Source organism: Podarcis gaigeae (genome assembly GCF_964106915.1).
Source record: "Podarcis gaigeae genome assembly, chromosome: 5".
Taxonomy (NCBI): Eukaryota; Metazoa; Chordata; class Lepidosauria; order Squamata; family Lacertidae; genus Podarcis; species Podarcis gaigeae.
In genome coordinates this window covers 28,216,165-28,235,010 of record NC_139681.1, presented here as the reverse complement: position 1 = coordinate 28,235,010, position 18,846 = coordinate 28,216,165, and the positions used below count along the sequence as shown (strand labels likewise).

The 18,846-nt window shown below is 44.0% G+C and overlaps 1 protein-coding gene across 3 annotated transcripts in view; it reads right to left on the bottom strand.

The window, feature by feature from the left end:
* Positions 1-18,517, bottom strand: part of ARID5B (AT-rich interaction domain 5B) — a 178,514-nt gene extending 159,997 nt beyond the window's left edge. Inside the window, exons 1-2 of one of the 3 annotated variants that reach the window (XM_083740267.1) lie at positions 18,021-18,517; positions 17,311-17,565 (exon numbers count right to left, since the gene is read on the bottom strand). In XM_083740267.1, the coding sequence (XP_083596393.1) occupies positions 17,311-17,565; positions 18,021-18,041 (276 nt within the window). In that variant the 5' untranslated portion in view covers positions 18,042-18,517. Of the gene's footprint in view, positions 1-17,310; positions 17,566-17,751; positions 17,862-18,020 lie in introns of those variants that run through there. The other 2 variants (XM_083740266.1, XM_083740268.1) reach the window with 2 other exon arrangements.
* Positions 18,518-18,846: the final 329 nt, after the last annotated feature.

The window sequence follows — 18,846 nt, the reverse complement described above, 5'->3', positions numbered from 1 at the left end:
TAGGGGACTACCTAGATGAATTTGAGTTACATAGGCTTAAAGGTAAAGGGACCCCTGACTATTAGGTCCAGTCGTGGCCGAGTTGCAGCGCTCATCTCGCTTTATTGGCCAAGGGAGCTGGCGTACAGCTTCTGGGTCATGACAATCTGCTTCTGGCGAACCATTGCAGCACACAGAAACGCCGTTTACCTTCCCCGCTGGAGCGGTATCTATTTATCTACTTGCACTTTGACGTGCTTTCAAACTGCTAGGTGGGCAGGAGCAGGGACCAAGCAACGGGAGCTCACCCCATTGTGGGGATTCGAACTGCCGACCTTCTGATCGGCAAGCCCTAGGCTCTGTGGTTTAACCCACAGCGCCACCTGCATCCATACATAGGCTTAGGGGTTTGCATTGGACTGTACCTCTTGAAGTCCTCTTTGCATTGGACTGTACCTCCCTCCCCCAACCCCCCCCCCGTCATCTGGCAATTCTAATCCTGATAATATTTGCAACATCCAACTGGCCTCATTTTAACGAAATCTAGCGACTGTGGTCATGCTGCCTGGAGGGGGGGGGGTGGATACAAAAAAGAAGAGATAATAAAAATTGTCCTGTGAAGTTGAAATGATGTTCTATTAAGACTTTCAGGCCAACGCTCTCCCCAAGATTCATTATTAAGCTGCAAATATTATGTCACTGTTGTCTAAGCAACCACCGGCACCATCTTCCAAAAGTGAAGAAATTGAGATTGCCTGACTCAGCAGATGGCTGGGGTACATGTCTCCAATAAAAGGAGGGTCAGGTAGTTAAAGCGGGTTTTAAAAGCAGCTTATTATATTTTAAAAGAAAGGGGAATTATGTACTAGGAAAGAAAGCCTGTCTCTTTGCACAGAAAGATTGTAACAGTGTCTTGCCATAACAGGTTATATGCTGCCAATAACATAATATATATGAGAAACAGTGAGGGAAGTGATAAAGAATTGCAGTGGAGACATGGCAACATTTGTGCATGCTGAGGATGTTTTCTTTCCAAACACCTCCAAGGGTCATTTAAGGAATTTTGGAGCTCGGGAATAATTTGAACAATGGTTTGGTATTCCACTGGGGAAACCCAGCCAGATGGGTGGGGTATAAATAAGAAATTATCATTATTAAAATTATAATAGTAATATCTAAAGAGACATGGCAGAAAACCTCTGGCTGATGACATCAGGTATGCTGGCTGCCATTTATCTGACAGTATAATAATTTGCATTAGACAAGTCTCTTCAGCTCCCCCCCCCACCTCCATTCTTTTGCGGTAATCAGGATAAACTTTGCCTCACAAGATAGCAAGGGTGGCAGATTTTATAATCGAGTGCATTGCTGCTAACACACCTGTTCCCACAAAGGAATAAAAAGCATAATTGGAGTATGAATTCAGAAGTATGTATCACAAAATCAATGTGATTTGCTCCTAAGTATACACAGGACTGCAGTGCTTGCTTCTCACAGTGAGGCATACTTCTGAATAAACATGCTCCTAGCTTATTACAGAAAAAATCAACAACAAAAACAACAACAACAACAGGATTTATACACCACACCTTTTTCCGGGGGGTGGGCAAACACATCAATATTAATACAATTAAAACTTCTAAAATGCAGTACAGTATAAAAGAACCGTCCGAAATACAAGAATTGGCCCTCAAACCAATAATTTTGGGGTGACAGGGGACAGAGCTTTCAGCCAGCATATGCTTTGGTAAAAAGGAATGTTTTGAAATTCCTCCTTAAAGTTAATAGTGAGGGAAGGCCAATGCACCCATCAAGGGAGGGCATACCCCAATGGGGGAACCCCACTGAAAAGGGTCTGTCACAGGTCCCCACCAACCAGGCAACCCCCAGAGGTAGCAGCACCAACAGGACCTCCTTTGTTGCTCATAAGGCCCAAGATAGTGGATACTGAGGCAGGCACTCTTCTAGGGCCTTGGATTCCAAGCCCTTTAGGGCCTTCTGGTACTACTAGAAAGCCCCTCCAGACTGGCATTTTATTGCTGGTATATTCTGCATCATTTTCTTGACACAAGAGAGCACCGGTGCTGGATTTAATCCGCTTGCATTTGTTCTGATGTGCTTCCTCAATGCGACCGCGTTATTGCTGTCCTCGGGAGTTATCACGCGAAAAAAAGTGGAACAAAAACAAACCAGAACCTTTGCGATATTAAAAAGCCGCTGGGTTTCAGATTCGGACCTGTGGCAAAGTAGATGCTGAATTTTTGGACTCTAAACTAATGGAAACTTGGGACTCACATGGTGGGTACATCAAGCACATGACAAGGAATATGAGAAGTGATTCTCATGCAATCAGTACTCACTTTAAAAATAAAACAAACAAACCTTTTTTTAAAAAAAAAACAGTTTCTCTGTAGCGTTGTCACCACAGCCCCTGGAACATCTGGTTTGACAGCAAGACTACAAAGGCCCACCAAGGGAACATGTTCTTACCAGAAACCCTTTAGTACACCCCAAATTGGTCGCAAGTTAGTTACTTGCTTGCTTGTTTGTTAAACTATCCAACATGTATCTATTTGTGGCCTGAGAGAAATACAAGTAACAGGGACAGGAGTATGCCTGATCTATTTCTGCTGCAAAATTATGTGGAAAAGAGGTGCTAAGAGTCCTTCAGTGTTAGAATAGGCCACTTCAGATTACAGTGGGAGCAATCAGAATTGTTAATGGTTCCCTATGTTAAAAATAAAAATAAAAAACCTACTCTGCAAATAGAAACCTAGCCCACCAGAATAGGTTGGGCTGAGTTTGGTACTGTTTGTTGCTGTTTTTAACATAGGGTGCATTAAAAAAATGTTCTACACTGAGATAGTACAGTCCAATGTACGGCCTCACGATTCTACCACCTCACTTGGCTGCATGTGAGGCCTAGGCCTCAAAAATGTACATTTCACAAATGTAATGAAATCTCTCTCACACAAAACTCTACATCTTTTTAATCGCATCCCTCCAGCACCTCTCAGGTTTCAGTGCCTTGAACTCTAGAGAGCATTTGAACAAACTACTTTTCAGTCTAAGCAACATCACTGGTGGCTTCCCAGAAAGCTCTTTAGAGGGGAAGACCCACACGTTACTTGTTACGGTGACAAGCCAGGCCATTTTGGCCGAACGTATATACACTATACAATGTGAAAAGATGAGTGCGCACACGCGCACATCTATATTCAGTGCTTCCCCCCCCTAAAAATATGTTTAAGGGTGCTCGCATTTTCTTACACATATTCAAATACTGCCTCTCAATGAGGCCAAACTTAGATTTACAAAATGTTTAGGGGTATGTGTACCCCTGAGTCCCCCCAGAAAAAAGCAGTGTGTGTGTGTGTGTGTGTGTGTGTGTGTGTGTGTGTGTGTGTGTAATCCTTTCCTTCCTTAGCTTAGTGAAATAGGTCTGAAACAGACTAAAATGATTCCAAAGAGGCACACTTTATTGCACACACAGCATTGGTAGGTCAGAAGAGTTAACTTCTGAGCAAGGCAAGATGTCATTCCCGCCTGAAGAATCCTATGCAGCTCAAAAGCTTGCTACTGTGTGTTATGCAACATTGGTGGTTCAATAGAAAGGATCACCTGAACCATATGTAATCTAGTCTAATCTGTTAAAAGGTGACTGACACTCCTTCCTCTTTCAGAATATGCATGATAAAGGAAGCAGGCAATTTGTTTTACACAAGAGTTATTCCCATAACCTACAAAGGACTCAGTGTGTATAAATGGGTGTTGTCATGCTGTAGTAATTTTTTTTTTGGGGGGGGGGTAAGCATAGGAAACATAGCTAAGCTTTTTATCTGCCTGGTATCACTGGGAGCTACTAGAGTGTATTGTTCAAGTATGAAGCAATGCCCCCAGTTCAAACCTCAGCTAGAAACTCACTGTCTCTCAGACTGCACCTATTGACTTTGCCTATAGAAATGACTGAAATCTACTCCTTCATCAGCATATAGCCCCACACTAGACTCTACCTCTTGGACACACTAGTGTGTGACCAAAAGATGGGACCCAGGAACTGCCTGTTACATACCATATAACAGTATACAGTGGTACCTCGGGTTAAGTACTTAATTCATTCCGGAGGTCCATTCTTAACCTGAAACTGTTCTTAACCCGAAGCACCACTTTAGCTAATGGGGCCTCCTGCTGCCGCCGCACTGCCGGAGCATGATTTCTGTTCTCATCCTGAAGCAAAGTTCTTAACCCAAGGTACTATTTCTGGGTTAGCGGAGTCTGTAACCTGAAGCGTCTGTAACCTGAAGCGTATGTAACCTGAGGTACCAATGTAATAAGCAAAACCTACGTATCTTTATACCATTTTCAAAGACTGCTATTGCTAAGCTAAGACTGTATGTATAATTTGAAGGCTGCATTATGACTGGATATTTGGAATTAATCCTCCCTGGGCATTTCAATTATCCCAGCTGAGTAGTAGCTTTTGCCAATAGGAAGGGGCTATCCAGGAGACAACCAAGAGAAGCATGGCATTTTAAAAGCAATAATGCTATGATTGCTGAACCCGAACACATGCAAATTGTAAGTTTAATTAACTGACAATCATCTCCAAGACATAAAGAATTGTCATTTGTAGTTTGACAAAGAAAACTGTGCATATGGCATTCTGGAAGACATACGACAAGCCTTCCATCTGTGGAATATTACTGTGCAACTTACGAGTTGCCAGATACTAATACTCAGCATTTATATCACCCGCTCTAAGTGTTTCATACACTTGGCTTAGCTGTAATATCATGCTCGCTGGTGAGTTCTGGTCCATAGCCTTTGGGACAAGGTTCCACATGCTCATTGACATGTTTAAACCATGGAACAGGTGTCTATGTGGGCAAAACTAACATGCCATGCACCCTTGTCCTGAGAATATGCTGCTGGGATGCTAGCATTTCACAACTAAAGGTCTCTAGGTGATTTGGGAGCCTTCCCTGCTGCAGAAGCCCATAATATAACAAGAGATGGATGGAAAGAGCCATGCAACTAAAAGTGTGGTCCCACAACCCGAGGTGAGTTTAGGACAGCACGACTGGTTCCGCTGCACTAGGCGCTGAGCCTAGGGGTTGCCACAGGGTGTTGTAACTATAACATAGTGAATTTAGCAGAATGGAAGGCAAGAAGTGGGGAGGAGCCAAATTTTGGCCTCACACAGAGTACAGCTGAAATTTGAATGACCACTGTCCGCCACTGTCACAGCCCTTTTCTTGTTAATGTTGCCGCTTCACAGCTGTGACATCAGAAGTGTCACAGCTTCTGCTTGTAGCAGACGGGCAATTTTAATGTGGAGCTGTCAGGTTCATAGCTCAGTCTCTTACAGTGCCATCCTATGCATGTTTATTCAGAAATAATTGTCACTGTGTTCAACTGGGCTTACTCTCCAGTACATGTGTTAAGTACTGCAGCCACAGCTACTGCATTGTACTAGAAAGCAGTGTTGCAATTTTTCTGGGCTATTAGTAAATCTTGCAGGGTTAGAAGGGTCAAGTTTTGAAATATTATACTTTCTAATTTCTGCTGCAACTCCCATATAGTGTGTGTGCGCTTTCAATTAAGTTTCTATCTGCCACTGCAGACAGAAATTGTGACCAAGGGAGAAAATAAGGTTCAGTCACAATGTTTTCCTATCAGATGGCCTACTGAACTCCAGGAACCATTTAAGTTTAGGCAAGTTGACAAGCAATTTATTGCTCTTTTTGCCTTCTCTGGTTACCCTGAGAAAAGCTTTTTTGTGCAGATTACATACATATTTTTCTTACCAAGCAGTAATATACACTGCGTTACTCGAATGAAAATTATGCAAGCTGATTTCTTCTTTGGCTTTTGTTTGCATTATGCCCCATTGTGCTGGGAAAAACAATATGTGCTTTAATTAGCAAATATCTGTAAATAATTTACTCACTACTGAGTGCAACAGAACAATGGGGGCAGTTTTCACATACATCTACTGAGTCTGTACACTGGGTTTCTTGCCATAATCTTCTATTGTTTGATATCTCTATCAATCAGTACATCATTCACAGCCAACATTAAAATGTGCAGAAAGAATCCAAGGCTCACAGCGTCACAATAGCAGCCCCAAGGCAAACAGTGCCCACTCTTTTTAAAAAAGAAAATAAAATCTATTGCTTTTGCATGTAAAATAATATGTGTGCGCGCGCGCGCGCGTGCACACACACATCAGAATCTTCTTCCAAAGGAAGACAAGAAAATGCCTTGAACTTTCAGACCCACTAATTAAAATTTGTCCTGTTGCCCCAGTCAGTCAATCAATCAACCAACTGATTGATTAATCTATGACAGCCTTCCCCAACCAAATATCCTCCAGATATTTTGGACTATAAACATTCGTCAGTCTCAGCCAATTGTCTGGGATGACGGGAATTGTAGTCTAAAACATCTGGAGCACACCAGGTTGAAGAAACCTGGGTTAAAACTGACAATCCCTAATGGTTATAATACTTAGCATTTTTGTAGCACTTCATAGCAGCAGACCACTTCACGTGTGTTATGGCCAGCATTATCATCTCAATTTTTGCATTTGTGATAGCTTCCTTAAGGCAACCTTGTGAATTCATGGTAGAGATAACACTGGAATGAGGAACTTCCTGCCTGGAAGCTCAGTTTCTTATGGCGGCAGCAACATTTATTTGTGTCTACTACCTTCACGTATAAAACACAGGGCAACGTGCTCTAATTTTTATGAGAGACATGCATGGGTGATGTAGAGAAATGTAAGTACATGCCAATCTGTATGTTACCTCCTTTTATGAGTTACTGAACCATTCGAGAACAGAATTAGGACATCATAATTCTGTCAAGATAATATTATTGGACCAAGATGCAATGTCATTACACGAAGTTCTGCAATTGTGACAGTCTTGCCTTTAGGGGGACATTTGTGTGTGCTAGGGAGTAGGGATGTTAACAAAGGTTGTTTAGAAATCCGAGTAATTAATCACCTCCATGCCTTTGTGCCACCTTCCCATGGTAAATACCATCTTTATTAAAGGGCTCTGTTTTCCTTTCCCACTCCTGCATGCCACTATTTTCAAAATGCAAAAAACTGTATCATGTTCCACATGTGACAAACACCTGTGCAAAGCCACCTGAGCCTACTGCAGACTTGCAGATATATCTGAATAAAGATCCAATATCAAAGGGACTACAGTCATACCTTGGGTTGAATGTGCTTCGAGTTGCGCTCCGCGGCAACCCGGAAGTCACGGAGCGCGTTACTTTCAGGTTTCGCCACTTGCGCATGCGCAGAAGTGGCGAAAAGCAACGTGCGCATGCGCAGACGTGCCGTCGCTAGTTACGTTTGCTTCTAGATGCAAACGGGGCTCCAGAACGGATCTCGTTCGCATCTAGAGGTACCACTGTACTTCATTCAAACCTCCACAGTTTGTATTTTATGAGTGCATTCCTATGAGCATATTACTCATTTTGCATTATTTGTTGTTGTTGTTTTTCAAAGAAAGAGAGGTCTCTTTATGTCAGCTGTCCCTTTCTTAGGATTCAGCAGAGCCGTTCCAGCACTGATGGGTTTTCTGTGTCGACTCAGCAGTTTGTTAATTGGCGTATTTTGCCCTCCCCCCCCAAAAAAGTTGTTATTTTACAAATGAGAGGACAAAAAAGGAGGAATTTATATTACTCTCAGAAATCCCAATTATTTAAGATGCCAAAATAATTTTAAAGTGTGTATTTTCCCCCACTCCCTTCTCCCAGCTTATTAACACCTTTTTATATCTCCTTACAGGTGCAGGGAATCTGAGCACTCTTTTGCCTAACATGGCCAGGCCCCATCACTCCAGGAACTTTACTCCACAGTCTGGCTCACTGCCAACATCAGAGCTTGGCTGGGAAATTGCCTGAAGTAACAGAGCACAGGGAGGTGAGATGAGGGGTGGTGGTGGCTCTGTTCATAGGTATACAGGAAGGCGTCTTATACCAAATCACATCCTTGGTCCATCTACCCTGGTATCACCTCTCCAGAGGGGCAGGGAATATTTTTTTCATGGGTAATTGTTTAGAGCAGTGGTTCCCAATTAACTAAGTATTGTGGGCCCCCTGTTTTTCAAAAGCCAAGCTATGGACACACCTCGTTTTGAAAAAATGTTGATAAGTTTTCATTATGTGAATAGGGCCACAGAACCCTGAGTGGGTTACGTGGACCCCCCTGGAGCCCACAGACCACCAATTGGAAGCCAGTGGTCTAGAGCAGTGTTTCTCAGCCGTGGGTCCTCAGCTGTTGTTGGGACTACAATTCCCATCATCCCTAGATAGCAGGACCAGTGGTCAGGGATGATGGGAGTTGTAGTGGTTCTCAAACTTTTTCCTCTGGACTACAGTTTCAGAATAAAAAATTGCTCATGCCACCCCAATTTTATTTATTTATAAGAAACACACTGGAAAACATACAGAAACAACTCCTAGCAGTGCTTGATTTATAACAGAACACGACTACTTTATAATAAGATCATGGGGCATGATCATGAAAGTATACAACAATGCAGCTACAGAAGAACATGAATCATTCCCAAAATATAATTCTAAATGAGCCTCTTACATATGTACCTTAGGAACGTAAACAAACTTAATAAGAGGTATGGGCTTGCTTTGGCCGGGTAATCTCATTTATATTAGGTCTAATTTGAGACTAACAAACTCTCATCTCCTCATTAACACAAAGAAGCCTTTATCTTTTCTGACGTTTCACATTTGTCAGAGTTGAAAAATCCCCGCTCACAACAATATGTCGTGCGGAATTGTAGAAGAACAGCCAATACTATACTCTGTTCGAACAGCAATTCCGAACCACAACTAGGATTGTCCTCGGTATCCCATGATGCTCTTGCTCTCATTGAAAAAAAATGTATCTATCCATATTCTGCGAATAAAATAAATAAATAATAGGCTATACTACACTGAAATGTTTAAATGTTTCTTTGATTGTCCTTGAATCTTGGCGCCACATTTGCCATCCTCTCCTGCCACCCCAGTGTGGCACATCACACCCTCGGAGAAGCGCTGCTCTAGGATTTCAGAGAACAGCTTTTCACTGCCCCCTCCCAGAAAACATGTTGGCTACAGCCCTGCTTCCACATGCTAAGTTAGCACTACTGGTCCAGCACTGCAGTCACTGCCAGCATCCTCTTGAGCTACTGACAACATTGCAATGATGAAGTAGGAAATGCCACTTGTACTACTAATCAAATATACACCTGTCTCTGTAGAGTTAAAGCCCGATTGGGTTTAGTGTGTGTGGGGGGGGGCACACACACAGGATACAAAGAAAAGGCATTTAAATCAAGCATTTAAGGTTGCTCTAAGAGTTTTGGGCATTACGTCAAATGCTGATGAATGCCCCAACAAGCACTTTCAGGGTTCGATTTCTCCAGAACCCTTACCTGTGAACAACCATTGCTCCCCTTAAAGGTAAGGTAAAGGTAACCCTGCCCGTACGGGCCAGTCTTGACAGACTCTGGGGTTGTGCGCCCATCTCACTTAAGAGGCCGGGGGCCAGCGCTGTCCGGAGACACTTCCGGGTCACGTGGCCAGCGTGACATCGCTGCTCTGGCGAGCCAGAGCCGCACACGGAAACGCCGTTTACCTTCCCGCTGGTAAGCGGTCCCTATTTATCTACTTGCACCCGGAGGTGCTTTCGAACTGCTAGGTTGGCAGGCGCTGGGACCGAGCAGCGGGAGCGCACCCCGCCGCAGGGATTCGAACCGCCGACCTTTCAATCGGCAAGTCCTAGGCGCTGAGGCTTTAACCCACAGCGCCACCTGCGTCCCTTGCTCCCCTTAGGAAGAGTAAATACCCTAAATTAAGACACCTAAGAGGCTGAACCAGAATATGCTTTCTCCTTCCTAAGCATTTTGTACATGTGTTAATATTAGGAATCACAAAATCTATACGCGCTTTAGCCTCCTGAGCAATTCAGTAAGTATGATTAAGGGATAAAGTAGCACAGGAACAAACACACACACAGCCAATTTATCTCACTTGTGCTTAGGAATATACTACTGTGTAACTAAGCAACTAAAAATAAAGTATAGCCTAATTAATTCGCCCCTTTGCTTATTTAAAACACTCAATTAGAACTTTTTTTTGAAAAAAAGAAAAAACCCATCTTGCTCAGTATCTTAATATGCTTGAGGGTGTAGCATGTAAAAGCTTTTTATTCTCCAAAGACAAGAGTTTAATGTTTGCGTCACTGATCAGATTGGGAACAGCAACTGCAAAAAGGCCTTAAAAAATACTGGCTGCAATCAGAGGCTTGGTGAAATTGGCCCCCACCAGGGGTGCAAATAATGCTGCTACTCCTTTTGAATCTCTGTGGCAATATGGGGAATCACAGAATGGTAGAGTTGGAAGGCAGCACGATGGTCATTGAGCCCAACCCCCCCCCAATACGGTAATATTTTGCCCCTCCTTGGGTTCGAACCCATGACTCTAAGATTCAGGGTCTCTTGCTCTACCGACTGAGCTATCTCAGGACTAAGCTGCGGCCCTCCAGAGGGTATTGGATTGCGACTCCCATCATGGATGACCAACGGTCAGGAAAAATGGGAGTTGGAGTCCAATAACCTCTAGAGGGCCACAGCTTCTCCATCCATGTACCTGAGGCAAAGCTTCAATGAGTGATTATGCAATTATCAATTTCAGGAACAGCTCACGATAAATGTCAAACGTGCATCTCTAATGCTGCAATTACAGGTCTGCCTGATTTGTAAATGTGAATTAATTTGAGTATGCACATATGGGAGATAGATGCTACATTAGCATGATCCCCATCGTGCTTTAATAAGTGGAATATGCATGCCTGAAAGGTGTTGCCATTGCTGATGGAAGCAGATGAGAAAGGACACACCCTTTGGAAGTCTACAGGAGGGCCTCAAATTAAGCCAAGGGTGCAAAAAGTCTAATTACCTTTTAAAAACTCAAAATTCCCACATGGGGAGAATGGCAGAATTTCTCTCTAAACACATCAAAAAAAGTAACTGGGTCTAAGGAAAGTCCATAGTACAGTATCTGGCTATAAATCCAGTAACATCTTAGCATTATTTATGGAATCCTTTTGGCAGTTCAAAGCATTTCAGCCCAGAAGACTCAGTAATTCCTACAACCAGCTTGTAAAGTTTGTCAGAATTCTTACTTCAAATTGCAGATTGGACAGAAGGGCTGAAATTTCTGGATGACACCCAGAGGGGGTTTTTTTAGATCCTACTCATAGCTGCAACCCTACACCAGCTCTCACCTAGCCTAGTGTTCACTATCCAGACCAGTAGCTGCTCTCCCACATCTTAGCTGGATGCCATTCCTAGCTCTGCTTTGAGAGATGCCAGAAATTAAACCTGGGACTTGGATGAAGGTATGCACTCTGCAAACTGAATGACCTATGAGTCATCACACACACACACACACACACACACACACACACACGACTGTAACAAAATGCACATGTAAACAACAGATTTGAGGCTGCCATTCAACATATAACTGGGACTAAGTCCAATTGGAACTGAATAGGAATTACTTTTGAGCAGACATTAATAGGATTCTGCTGTTGGACCACTATTTTTACTCTAAAATCATTTGACAGACCATCCCATCTGTGGTGAGCTCATCCTCCGCAAGAAATGGGTCTTATTCCGTCATGATGAACTCGATGTACAATTCCCTTCCAAATCCACTCCACTTTCAGTGCAATCCTATACATGTCTACTCAGAAGTAAATCCCCTTGAGTTCAGTGGCACTTACCCCAAGTAAGGGACCTGAAGTCTATCAGTAAAAAAGAAAATGGGGGGAAAGTGGAGCTCCAGGAATAAGCTACTGTTACCCATTGTTGGTATTCATAAGATGCATAACTAAGGCTGCAATTCCATATCATTTTACTGAATCCCATTGAATTCAGTGGGGCTTACTTCGGAGTAGGGTTGTGCTGTTCAGCCAGTATAACTGTAGTCCTACTGATGTGAAGTTGAAATAGTGTTGCTTTTCTTAATGATTTGCTTAAGTGAATTCGTGGAATTACATTACATGTCAGCTGGGCATGAAGCAATACTTAAAAGTTAGTCTCAAAATGCAAATATTAACTCAAAGCAATTCCTGAGAAGCTAGGCAAGTCAGGTATCAAGATCACGGAGATAAAAATGTCTAGAATTAAACTGCAAACCTTGGCATACTTAGCTGAGAGTAAGCTTCGCTGAATGCAATGGGGCTTACTTTTGAGCAAATATCCACAGGATAGTGCTGCTAGGCTCCCACACACATGTGACATGTAGCTAGGTCCTTTCCACTCTCATACCTTAAAGTTTAGTATATTTTCACTAGATCTGTGCCTTTCCTAGCTTCACAAGTTAAATTGGTTACCTATAAACACAGAGGGGATGAGAGGGATTGCACAATAGGAGTTGCCAGTGTTTGCACCCAACTCTGATCAAATCAAACCAAACACACAGAGGTCCATTGAAACATGTCATCAAAAGCAGCGTACTAAGGCTACAAGGCTACACGTAATCATCTGGAAACAGATTGTACACACTGGAAACTTACATCTGAGTAAATATGCACAGGATCGGGGTACAAGCCTATGTGTACAGTACATACTATGATTTCTGTCCTACTGAACTTAGGGGAATTTACTTCTCAGTAAACAAGCATGTGATCTGACTGTCAGGGGGGCAGTTCACACAGCATGCCATTTCCTACCCAAACTCCACTGCAGTTTTGTCCTGTACGGTAAAAAAAAAACTACACATCTATTTCACCATGCACACACATGGCAGAACAGAAAAACCACGTGCCTTTCACAACCCACATGTGAGATTGACAGACACTGTTCTCTTCAGAACTGCTTTCTGTAAATGAATAGCACAAAGTAGTCTGGATACACACACACTTTGCAACCTCATCCTATAAAACAGATGCAGCTTGGATATTACCAATCTGATAAATTTATAAATAACCACTTGCAGTTCTCATCAGGCATGCAATACACATGCATGCAGACACTTGACTATCATTTCGTCTCCAAAGAGCTGTGATAGGATCCAGTGCTCTGCTAAACATTGGTTTTGCTCAGAGCAAGTGCCTCTGTTGGCCTTTGACCTCACAAAAAAACCGCTGACACCATAGATTTACAATTCACATAATGAAAAGTGGGGGGGGGGGCAGCTCAACCACATTTTATCTACTGTGCTTAACATATAATTATATTTTGCCACACAGTTCTTTCCCTAAGCCCTGTCTGTTGCTTTCTCTCTAAATTATACCAAGCACAATTCTTCCATGTCCAGGACGCAGACATACAAAGGGTTACATGAGACTTTGTTAAAAACGGCCTCATCTCTCAGCTTCAGAAATAGCTGTTGATGTCATTTGCATAAAAGAATTATTACTGTGGTTAAGTTACTTGAAATAACTGCTCTCTGTACGGAGAAAGAATGCTGAAATGTTTCCCTTAAGAAAGAAACTGCCAATCAGCAAGCTTTTTTTTTCTTTTTCGTAGTTGTCTCTGCTGAACATTCACGAACGGAATTTTATCAACTAAAACAATTTAAAATAAATGATTTTTTTATTAAAAAAATCATTTCGGTGTCTATAAACAAGTTAATAGAGTAAGTGAAAACAAAGTACAGTTCTTAATGGGAGTGTTATGTTGCCCTCTCTAGGCCTTGGCTCTAAGTACACGTTTCTATAGGCTCCTTGCCAAACAAGCATCAGTGTGTGCAGTTGCTGTTTCTGCTGCTGCTGCTGCTGCTGCTGCTGCTACTCTGCTAATGAATGACTAACTGAGGCCAGCGGGGAAAAATTACATCACTGGGGTGTAAAACTGAACCACATCAGGAAAATTTTCTATGCCTGCTTCACATACAAGTCGTAAGCATTCCATGCGAGGCATTTGCATGCATCATCTCAAGGTGTGTTATTATCTCCATAAAAAATGATTTTCTCATACGGCTGAATAATTCAGAGACGCCTCAGTCAAGGGCCCCTAATGAAATATACCCAGTATAATCATACAGCTAATTGCTAGCAGTTTGCATTTACTTATTTTTTTAAAAAAAACAAACCCTGAAATCATGCATAATATTAGGATTGCAGATGCAGATGAGAATCCCTGAATCAAAAGAACACTCTGGCTTGTAATGGTCGGATTAATTTCCTCTGATGTTCATACCACAGTAACATGAGATGGTCATTAAGGCATATTAAAATGATTTGTGGCCCATCCCCCACCCTTCCCAAACCCTTCCATATATACTGTGTGTGTGTATTCGCTGCACAAGATCTCAAAATACATTTTTTAATCCTTTCAGTCACACAGCCCTGTTATACACACATTTACCCTTCTTAATACTGCTTACTCCTAAGTATGTCTGCCTAGGAGCATGCCCCTATTATCCTTTGGAAAGTTACTGGTATAGACTACATTCCTCAAGTTACATGTTGAAAAGGACAGTCTTACTGAGTTGACTCCAGACTCAGTTTGGCTTAGACTCACTGGAAACAATGGGACACACAATTTCTCATGAGTCACTTAACCCCCATTGTACTGTAAGCATGACTAAGTCCCAACATGGTTTACTCAGAAGTAAGTCCTACTGAATTCAATGGAACTTAACCCCAAGTAAGTGGGGTTAGGGCTGCAGCCTACACCTGGATTCAGCCCACTGAAAAAAGGGGGTTATTCAGCAATTCATAAAGAACAGCCTGTAGCCCAAATTGGGCTTGTGCCCAACTGAACCCAGACGGATTAATTTCTGAGAATATGTGCAGAATTGCCCTGCAGTTCCTCACTGAACCAAGTGGCACTTACTTCGGAATCAGGCCGGCGCTCAAATGCCTATGTATAAATATTTCTAAGTTTTCAATAGATGTGTTAAATTTAAAACAATTCAATAACATTTTCAATGGTTTCCTGTCTGGTTTAGTGGCCTATTATTCTTGTAGTCTTTTCAAGGGAGGGGAAGGGGGGGGAGGGAGGGAGGGAGAGAGAGAGAGAGAGAGAGAGAGAGGATATTTAATCCTTCCCCTTTCCAGATCACAGACCATGTTGAAGTAATAAATTTGAAAAGCAAATAATAAGTACTAGTGAAAAGAGGAGGGGGGAGGAGAGACAGCTGCAGGGGAAAGTTGAAGGGTGGGGGGGAAGCCATGAGATGTCTGCAAAGGGGGGTCAACCTGGACAGGGTTTCTGGAGTCCTAACCATTCTTGCCCCTCCAACAACTTTTCCATATTCCAAAATGTCAATTCAAGAAAGGGCGTGGGGGGGGGGGAGAGAGAGGGTGCCGATCAATCAAAAACTGCACATTTAGAGTACAGGACTAAAGCACTCTGTAGGCTGGGGGGTGTTAAATGGTCATAACGTGGCTCCTCACACAAGAAATTAAAGAAGGCATAATCCAAAAGGAGTCTTGATCGCGGAGATGCTATGGGGGAGAGAGGAGAGGCTGTAAGGGGGGGGGGGAGTGGAACTACAATTAACTCCATCAGACTATCGATTGTTGAAGGAACTGGCAGCTCGGCTTGTAAAGGAGGGCGGCGGCGGCGACGTGGGTTGGGGGGGGGTCAGCATCGTGGACGTGAGGCAAGGGCTGCAAGCAAGCAGGCCGGCTTGGCCGGTTGTTGCCCCTCACCCCCCCCGCGCCTGCAAGGAGCCTCACATCTGGCTATTGTTATTATTCTGATGATGATGCGCCTTTGCAAATGCTCCCACCTCTCTCTCTCTCCGCATAAACACAGCGCCGCTCTTCGCCGGCCCTTAAAATAGTTCCTCCTCAGGAACACAGCGCAGAGTCAGCTGACTCGAGTAGCCAGCGGAATTGCGGGCATACATGAAATTACAGATCTGGAAGAATACAGTGTGAATGCGAGCCAGCAGCGCCGCCGCCTCCCTCCCTCGCTCTCTCTCCCGAACCGCCTCCCGCAGGCGATCGGAACGTCTCCACTCTTCCCCCCGTCTCCCCTTTTGGACTGGACCCGGGCACTTTCTCGGGTCTCAAAGTTTATTGGCTGCAGCCTGACAAGGTAGTCCACACGCGCAAAACCAAAGCCAGTCCCCGAAACAGACACACGCCACACCTCTGCTTACTCGAAAGTAAGTCCGCGATCTTGCACCCAAGCTAGTCTGGGGAGGGGGCTGCAACCCCCCCAAGGGTGCCTGATCCCGGCGTGGTTGGCTTGGAAGCAAGTCCCGTGCAGCCCGAGTTTACTCGGAAGTAAGTTCAACTGTGTTCAATGGGGCTTCCAAGGAAACGTTCATGGGGATCTCAGCCTTACGAGAGAAGCCTCATTCAGACATCTGTACTCCCCCCCCCCCCCGCAACGTACTCCTACCCCGCGCCACGCTTTTTCTGGAAAATGTCCACTTTTTATAGTAATTGTGTTAAGCCAGTACATTGAGGCAGGCATAATAACAATCATGACCGGGGAAAGGAAAGCGGGGCTCGCTGTTAATGCTTAACGTGTTTGTGCTGGTTACTGCACACCGGAGCGCTTTGAAATCCGCCCAGGCAGCTCTGCAAGTTATTTGAATGTATTATTTCCAGTACCTGTCATTTATCACTTTATTCAACACGTCTTTGCCAGCGAAATCGCTTTTGATCTCACTCGCTGCCTCCATTTCGTAATTTCCGCCTTCTTTCCAACATATCAAAAATACTTGAAGACCAAAAAACACACCAAACCCACACATACACACCCTAAAAAAGAAGAAGGGGGGGGGAGGAGGAACGAAACCCTTCCGAGGGGTACAATGTTTGAATTCACTTTGCGGGGGGTGAGGTGTAGACACCCCCAAATACAAGCAACGAAGGGGAATCAGCAAGCATGTGACGAGGACGCTTCGACAGCAGCGTTAGAGGAAGGGGGGAGAGGAGGAGGAGGAGGAGGAGGTGATGTAAGTAAAGATCACCTTCAACACAGAGGCAACCAAGTTATTGGGCTGCTTGCTTTAAAATATGAACATTCTGCGCAGTCCTCCTTTCTACAGATGACAGGCAAAGTCTGGCAGCAGCCACCCGCTGCAGCCCTTCCTTAATGGCACAATCCCTTAAAAAAAACCAGAAGCTCACGTTGCCGGCAGAAAGGAACATTTCAACCCTGTCCTTTAATAAACATTACAAGCAAGGGAGGGGGGAGGCGGAAAAGAGAACACCGAGAGACACACACACACACACACACACACACACACACACACAATGACACAGGCACACACACCACACACACACACACACACACACACCGAGAGAGAGAGACGTATGTTTACTACCTCGCCATGGTCACTGTTTCTGCCTTGGGGAGTATCTTCTGGTAGAAAATAAAGTTTGGAGCTGGATAAAAGTTGCCTGGAACTCCTTTCTTCCCACAGCAGCTGTAGCTCCGCTATGCAAATCGGATCCTCTGGCTTACATCTTACAAAGAAAAAATCGCCAAGGGACAAAATTCTTGGTCTGCCTTCAAGGTGGAACTGAAAAGCCTTGTAGAAAATGTACGGTCCGTGTAAACCACACGGAGATCCGACCCACTGGAAGGAATAAACAAGGGGTGGTGGAGGAGGATTCGGGGGGGGGGGGAGGAGAGAGAGAAAAATAATAATAATCAGCAATCGCAGATCAATTCATTTAAAACACACACACAGCCAGTTCTGATCAGAACATACTGGAGAAAGACATTCATAAATCAAACACATGCTAAGAAATAATATCACAACCTCTAAGATGAGGAGGGGATTTGTTGAGGAGCCAGGCTGGTTTTCCTCCGAAGAGGGCAAAAAATCCGATCACAGTCACCATTATAATAATCTGTATGTCTCAGTCTATATGATCAGCAAAGGCTTTTTTTTTTTTAAAGAGGGGGTGGAATGGTAATTACAGGGGAAAAGTTCTTGGAAAGTTTGGGGGAGGTGAAGGTGGGTGTCTAGGGGATCCGGGGTGCCGGGATCTGGGGTGTAGAGGCGAAGAAGAGAGGAGAACCGAATACCTGAACTGAATTGGGCTCCATCTCGACGTTCTGAATTGATTGAACTCAACATTCTCTCCAAACTTGTTGGCTTGAATGGATTGCATCAGGTCCTGGCAGGGAAAAGCGATCTCTCGCAGCAGCCGGCTCCGAGCCTCAATATAAAACGCAAACCTTACACCCCCGGTTCGCCCAAAATATCCAAAAATCCCGCCGAGAGATGGTCACGACCCCTAATTTCCAAACCACGTAGAAAACAAGGGGCTTATAGCCCGGCTGCTACCGATCTGCACAGGTAATACCGGTCAATGCATAACCCAACCGCAGCTCAGAAGCCAATGGGTCCAGGCAAATTCGGGGTCTCGGGCGCTTTTAAAAATCTTGCAGCGCCCGAATCTCTGCAGAAACAGGATCGTATTCCCCCGGAGCCCCCGAAGTGCCAGACAAAAGGACCGTTCCATTTTTGCCGGGCGGAAAGGCGGTCTAGTTGAGCTGCTCATCTGACAGGACCTGCTTGTATATGTCTAATATAAAGAACATTTCCTGCAGAGAGTCAGAGGCGCTGTTCTTCTTTCTAATTCTCTTTAACAGATTTGCTTTTATTAGACATGTAGATTTGTTTGATAGTTAGATTACGTTCCCGTACTGCCATATTCCCCCCCACCCACCCCAAGAAACTCTTGATCGGGTTAGAATAGATGCCTGGTGCTAGTATTTTAACGTGGGGACGGGGGCGAGAGAGCGAGAGCTGGGGGGAGAAAGTGGGTTATCGATTATATAAACATATAAATATTAATACATTTGTTCTCTTTTGCAAAAGAGAGGGTTTGAAAGGGGGAGAGGAGGA